Source organism: Clarias gariepinus, chromosome 1, assembly GCF_024256425.1.
Source record: "Clarias gariepinus isolate MV-2021 ecotype Netherlands chromosome 1, CGAR_prim_01v2, whole genome shotgun sequence".
Taxonomy (NCBI): Eukaryota; Metazoa; Chordata; class Actinopteri; order Siluriformes; family Clariidae; genus Clarias; species Clarias gariepinus.
This window is the reverse complement of record NC_071100.1, coordinates 15,657,001-15,664,530: the sequence shown is the minus strand read 5'-3', so window position 1 is coordinate 15,664,530 and position 7,530 is coordinate 15,657,001. Positions and strand designations below refer to the sequence as shown.

Genomic DNA, 7,530 nt, shown 5'->3' with positions numbered 1-7,530 from the left:
AAATGTGAATCAGTTTTACACCTTCATTCATGAGCAATATTATCACACATCTCACTTTGACTTGAACGCCCCTTGCAAGAATAGAAGACTGAATAGAATCAAACGTTACACCACTCACCTTTTTTTCTTTGGGGTCACCTGAAATCATTAGTGTACCACAATCATACCAGAACATCTGTACTGCGTAACATCAGTCCTGATACATTTTTAGTGTGTGCGAAAGTGCTGCCAAGTCAAATACTATCAATTAAAAAATTTGATCTCATTTATACTTTTAAATGGGCTTAGAGTTTAGCACTTTTGCCTTGCACCTCCAGGGTGCATGCATGTTCTTTCCATGCGTAGTGGTTTTCCTTTGGGTACTTCGGTTTCCTCAAACAGTTCCCAAATTGCCTGTGATGTGTGAATGAGTGTCTATGTGTGTCTATGTGTACTGTATGTGTGTGCACTACGATGGATTGGCACCTCGACCAGGGTGGACCCCACTTTGTGTCCTAAGTGTGTCCTGAGTGAGAGAGAATACTTCTACTTTTTTCTGCCCATAGATCCAGACTTCTGGATTAGAACAGCTGCATTAATTTACATGAACAGTTAAAACTAAAACAACAACCTTACAGCAGGAAGTACTTTCTGGGCTGATTTTTTTTTTTTTTTTTTTTTTGCAGAAAATACCTCAACTCCTTCTAATCAATCAGAGCAGAGATTTCAGCAGTGCTGGTAAATCAAGGGTTAATAAACGGAGTCATGCTGTATCCAGCGTGTCCGAGAAAGAGCAATGAGGCAGAGCAGAAGCGCGCCTGTCTGTGTGTGTGTGTGTGTGTTGTAAGGGTAAACCTAATTTGGTCTTACTGGGCGTGGATCTCTCACAGTCCTGGAAAGGAAGAGAAGCAGAACAAGGTCTGAGGGAGGAAAAAAAGGTCTCGCATACCAGAGCGGTCTCGTGCTAAAGCAAAGAACTGAAGAGGTAAGATTCTCTTTCATCTCCTTAGGTTTGTTACAAAGTAGCCGTTTGTTTTTACTTGCTTTGGTTTAATTGATTTAAAAGAGCGGGGAAAGTTCTAGAACTGGGCTGTTACCGTTACATATGGCAACGGCGTGGATCTGCGTTAGGAATGTTACCTTTAAACCTTTACACACACACACAAACACACAGAAACAAACAAACATGGGGTAAATGAGTAAAGTGCTTATTTTCATCATGTGTGTGTGTGTGTGTGTGTGTGTGAGAGTGGAGTGTGTATTCAGCCTGGGTGTTACTGCGCTACATGGACCAAACCACACCCTTGTCTTAGCTTTACTACTAAATGCTACATGTTGCCTAGGTGTGTGTAAAAAAAGCCAGAAATCTCACCACACACACTCTGACATAAAATACACACTCTGAAATATAATACACCCTCACACACACCGCAGTTTCTTTCGTCCCCCCGCCATGACCCCGCTTTTTTCAGCCACACCTTCTCCACATCCGCCCTCAAGCACAGCATCCGAGCACACACACACACACACACACACATGAGGTGGGGTGGGGTGGGAGGAAACACTCACACTGTTCTTTTTTCCAGAAAGTGATGAAGGCGAACAGGGTGTTTAGATAAGATATAAACCAAAAGTGCATGAGTAATTTACGGAGCTGATATTACGAAGCTAAAGTAAAACCTGATTCTTATGAAACGTGGTTAGCTTTCAGTGCAAAGGATAGCATTTCCACAATACAATTTTAAGTTTTTTTTTTTTTTTTTAACTAAAAAAATAATAATCTACTTTAAAATGTGCTGCTTTTTCCATGTAAACACACACCTGCACAAATAGATATTAGAAAAGCTAATAAAAACTGAATGTTTTAACTGGGATTTTAGTTCATATTTTCACTTTTGCTGAAATAACAGCACTGAAGTGGGATAAGTGTATTTTAGCGTGTTAGAGTTTTTTTAAGACAAAACTTTATCATCTTTATCTTATCTACTTTTTTGAGTTTCATATCTGTGATTCACTCTCCGATTACCAAACAGAGTGTGACTGGACGCTGACGATAGAAGTACGACTTGGCGTGAACAGGGTGTGAACATGAACTTTTCTATATCCTTTCCTATCTGTTGTTTGTGATAACCTGATATGACAGTAGATTCTAAATCTTGCTGTGAACTGGGTAGATTTTGCACAATTTAATACTTCATGCACAAATCCGATGTAAATCAATACCATATAATGTCACACCAAATTTTAAATTTTGTGAAACAGTTTAAAACAATTAAGGAGTTTATCTCCATTGCAGGCAGACATGTATGTGGGCTTTAGTCTGAAATAATAATAATATCACTGATTGCATTAAAGCTGATCAGCTTAATTTTAGCTTTAACTTTCTGACTATTTTCTATAACTCTTTAACTATAACGAAAGTGTTATATTTTAATTAATACAAATATTATTACTATTTTGACTTGCTGGTGCACCTTATATACAGTAGTGTTTCGTTCCCGCCTGTATATACAATCATTATGCACATGTACATAGTATATGTATAGTATACGTGTATTATTTGACCCCATTTTTATCTCATTAATGCACCTTATTTTGTAAATATTTATTGATCTTTAACTTTTTATTTAACTGGCTGCTGTAATGATACAGTTTCAACTTTGGAATTAATAAAGTTGCCTATTTATCTAGTTATAGAACATGGTAACCTCACTCACTCTTGGTGCTTTCAATTGGCCAGCAGAGAATAACATTTCCACAATGTAATTTTAAGCTGTTGGTTGATCATCAGAAAAAAATGTTTTACAGAAAAGGTGAAATTTGCATCATAAACATCTGCTTTCACAATGCATTTAAAAAAAAAAAAAACATCAAATAACCAATGACGGTAACACCAATGACAACTTAGAGAAAAATCAACTATTGACCACATGGTTTTTAATGATGTCAAAATCAGTTAATTATTAGTTATTAATGTTATTAGTTTTTATGTCCGATTTCTGACAGTAATCCTTATAAAATGAGTAACACCAATGACCTACTTAAAAGATTTGCATAAACAGTAATTGCAAAATAAATGATGACACTTCTAATCAAATGAAGCGAGACATTGGAGACAATGAAGTGAGACAATGCTATCCATCTAGTGATGCAGGAACAATTTCAAATTCTTAAATGTATTTCAAAATAAAACTCTTTCTGTATGACAGTACCACCAATGGCATACTTTGGCGTGACTGATATTTATTTCATATTATTAGTTATAATCCGTTATTGTTTCATGATTTTAGTGTTTAACTTGATCCCACTTAGTGGTCCCACTTCCCACACTATGTATGATCATAGTGTGGGAAGTGATATGATCTTTTTAAATAATGCAATTTTTTTTTTTTTTGCAATATTGAACATTAAAGTAAGAAAACGTATTCCATAGTTGAAAGTACATACAGTACTTTATTATAGTTTGTGTTGTGTTAATTTAAATGATTTTTGTCATTTTGGTAGAATGACCCAAATAATCCCTTCCCAGGATTAGCTATGCCCTTTACTAATACTGGAACAACAAATGAATGCATTACAAATTTGCTGCTGAATGATTTTATGCTATTCAACGACATAATTAGGATATATAACGCATGTTGTTTTGATGCACATTGGTGGATATCTTAAACCCCAAGATCTTAATATTGACTACTCTTGATGAAAGGTTTACTTCAGAACTTTATGGAACTTTATACATGTTTGTTTTTGCATTAGATGAGAAAATATCACAGTTTTCATTTTATTTTATTTTTTGAGTTTTTATTTCATTATTTTAACTATTTTGAGTCCGAAGTGGGAGTAAAGCCATAGAGTGTTATTTCATCTCTGGGGATATTCCTCTGCATTACAGCAGAGGAAAAATATTTTCTTTCACATATCTGAGCCTGTTGGGAAGCGGGGGTCAGAGTGCTGCATCGAGCCGTCCCAGAGGAAAAGACAACTAGAAACGTGCTCTCAAAAATGTACCATTCATGTCTCCTAGACAACCATGAGATCTGTGTGAAACCAAAATGGCAAAACCCCCGATGGCGTATTTCTCAAAACATATCCTTGAGAGAATATTTAAGTAAATATGTGTATAAATTTTAAAAGGATAGGAGGGAGTGTTGGACTTTTAAGCAACACACGGTGGAGTCTTACAGCGGTTGTGGGTTTGAGTGCCACCAGAGCTGAGGGTTGTGGGCAGGGATACTTTTTCTATGTGCAAACCTCTGCTGTAATTCTCCAACATAATTAACCTAAATGAATTGACTGTACTTTGGTTCAACTGTATTTTTTTTTCCGAACATCATGTGTTAAATATTTCATGCCCAGAGAGGAAGTAACATTGCACAATCAAAGCCTGCATGCTCATAACTTTCTTTGTGTTGTGTAAGAAGTGAGAGGACGTACAGGTGTGTCTGTACATGGAAATAATTGTGTCATTAACGGTACAGTGTGTGTGTGTACGTGTAGAATTTGCATCAACATATCAAGACTGTACAAGGAGGGTGATTGGAAGTGGAATTCCATGTGCATTAGTCATAGAAATGAAATCAGCAAAACATCTCTTGGTCTCAGTTCTTGACTGTTTCATCTCTTGCTCATCAGCACACATGGTTTCTTCGATGATATACAGTAGCATTTATTTAATCATGGTCACGCTGGGTCAGTCAAGATTCGACAGTCAGCAGCCGGATACACCAGCTGAACCGAGCTCTATCAAAGCCTGGTGTGAACCCATCATGTTCGAGTTTACCAACTACAAAATATTGTTTTAATATAGTCTTATGTCATATACAGTGATACCTCGGCATACGAACAAGGTTCATTCGCCTTAAGAACTAAAGTTTTGCAATAAATTTGCCTCTGCGTACAAAGCATTTTTAGCATTCGAGCGACTGAGCCGGTCACGCGTACTTCCGGTTGTGCGTCTTATAAATTGCTGTGTATTTAGCACTTATTTGTGACCTTAATGTTATTTTGTTTTTGCTTTTTTGCAGTTTTCCCTGAACGTGGAAAATCAGATTGCCTTTGCACCAACTAGAGAGTTTCCATCCTCACAACATTGGACCAACAGTTTTAATTAAATCTTATTGAGATTAGCTTACTTTGCAAAAAACATCCAAATTTATCCATTTCCAATCATGCCCTTGGTTGTGCTTCAGACATCACGTCCGATGTGGGCCCGCCTGGCCGCACTCGTGTTCACTTGTGTGGCCTTTAGCATAGCTGCTCATGGTGGGCATCTAAATGACGGCATGTATGACTGGTGCATGTTCTGCTGGGTGTTCAGCTTCATCGGCACACTCTTGGTGCTAATCGTGGAGGTGATGGGCCTTCAGGCGCGTGCACCTGTTTCATGGAACAACTTTCCCATCACGTTGGCATGCTACGCAGGTCTGTTTTGCCTTTCTGCTTCCATCATCTTCCCGTTGTACTACCTGAAGAACAGTTATACGGATAAGGAGACACGTGACTACAGGATCGTCAGCACCGTTTTTTCCTGCCTGGCCACAGTGGCGTACCTAGTGGAGGTGAGCCTGACGAGGGCGCGTCCCGGTGAAGTCGCCGCCTACATGGCGACAGTACCCGGCCTTCTGAAGGTCTGTGAGACATTTGTAGCCAGTGTCATTTTTGTGTTCATCAGTAATCCTGTGTCATATGATCAACATCCAGCATTGAAATGGTGCATGGCTGTGTACTGTATCTGCTTCATTATATCTGCCGCCATTGTCGTGATGTGCGTTGGAGAGTGTACAGGCTTCCTTCCTTTCCCATTTGCCCGTTTCCTCTCTGCTTATGCCTTATTGGCTGTTGCGATGTACCTCACTGCTACTATCATCTGGCCAGTGTTTAAGTTCGACAGCCATCACAGTGGTCAGTCTCAAAGGCCCTATAATTGTACTTATCCCTGTTATTGGGATAAACTGGTGATCGTAGCCTGTCTGACAGGCCTTAACTTCCTGATCTATGTGGCAGATCTTGTGTATTCTGCACGCCTCGTGTTTGTCCGTGTTTGAAAAGTCAGAAAGAAACAAGAACCAATGAATGTTTTAATCTTTTCACCAGGTATAAAGATCCAATAGTCAATTTTCCTATCACGATATTTCCTCTATAATTCTAAATGGAAATTAGATTTGGGTTTGGCTGGTATTGAAATTAAATTCGAGTGGAAGGTGATACCAAGACATTAGGCAGTTATTAATGATTGGACCACTAGAATGTTTCTCTAGTCATGTTGACTCCTTGCTGTTAGCTATATGTAGCTTAGCAACGAGGTGATTTTTACCAGTAAGATTTGTGTTCTCAATGAAAACTGACAGCTCAGACTGCTAATAATGAACTTACTTCACAAGTTGAGCAACATTATTAAACTTAATTGTGTAGTGCAGCTTTAATACATCATGTGAGCTATCATGCTAACATTAGCGGGTTAGCTTTCTTTGTTACGAATGAGCCATAAGTTCAATTACTCTTAATCACTGTTAGTCAAAAGTATGTCATGTTTTTGTGACAATTACCTGCCAGTATCATAAAGACAAAGTAAAGATGCTTTTTCAGATAACAACACGGATCTAGCTAACTTGAATGACCCGGCTAGAATTTTAGTGAAATTTCAAACTTGGGGAAAAAAATATCATGCACTCTTTTTTTTTTTTCTAAATGTCAGTATATTTCACATGATAATGTTATGAAAGTTGAAATATCATGATATATTGCAAAACTGATTATTGGTAGATGCCTGTCAACCACTGTTGCCTTTTTGTGAAACCCACATGTGCCTGTATGTATTTGTGCTGTTTTTATCCTAAGTCTATATATATCTTGTTTATATGATATGCTTTGCTTCACTATTTCATTTTTACAATTTACACTGTGGCCTTTACGTGAGACACTGCTTAGCCGAGACAGAAGAAGAACCGTGCCTATGAACCCTGTACGCATTACATTTCTATAATCTTTTACCAAATGTATATGTTTATTTTTTTTTACAGTATTCAGTGACTGAATTTTGCAGTACCCTGCTGGGGAAAGAATAAAGAAACATTACCATTGGGAATATGTTATGGTTTACATCATGTACTGGACCTTAATGTGAATTCAATGGGTTTTCTCATTTCCTTACATTTTCTATTTTGGGATATTACTAAATACCAACAGATACATCATCTGTAAACAAATGATCCCCATTGGAGTAAAATTTGACAAGCCATCAGGATCCTTTAGGAACAACACATCCATTAAACTACCATCAAACACCACCATAAACTCATTAAAACCATTTTTTTTTTAATATCCAGCAGGGTATACTGTAGTAAAACTGCATAATTTAGAAAACCTTGCAATGGTGTCTTTTTCTTTTCTTTTTTTTACAGTGTATTAGACTTGATGTTAAAGTGTCATATTATCAGTGTTAAGTGAATGAAAATGTCACGTTTGAGCTTTTTGCACTCTGCTGCATTTATGGATGCCAAAGTTCAGTGTTTAAATATATAGAAATAATAAATTCTTGCATTTTCACTGCCA

The 7,530-nt window shown here is 37.4% G+C and overlaps 1 protein-coding gene across 2 annotated transcripts; it reads left to right on the top strand.

Annotated features, from left to right (window-relative positions):
- Positions 1-777: 777 nt before the first annotated feature.
- Positions 778-7,530, top strand: LOC128529911 (myeloid-associated differentiation marker homolog). Of its 2 annotated transcripts, XM_053503532.1 has the most exons (3): positions 778-964; positions 2,013-2,059; positions 5,004-7,530. In XM_053503532.1, exon 3 carries the CDS (start codon positions 5,148-5,150, stop codon positions 6,021-6,023), a length of 876 nt encoding a protein of 291 aa, XP_053359507.1. In that variant the 5' UTR covers positions 778-964; positions 2,013-2,059; positions 5,004-5,147; the 3' UTR covers positions 6,024-7,530. The 2 variants fall into 2 exon arrangements, with proteins under 2 accessions (XP_053359507.1, XP_053359498.1); XM_053503523.1 differs by lacking the exon at positions 2,013-2,059 and having other exon boundaries at positions 779-964.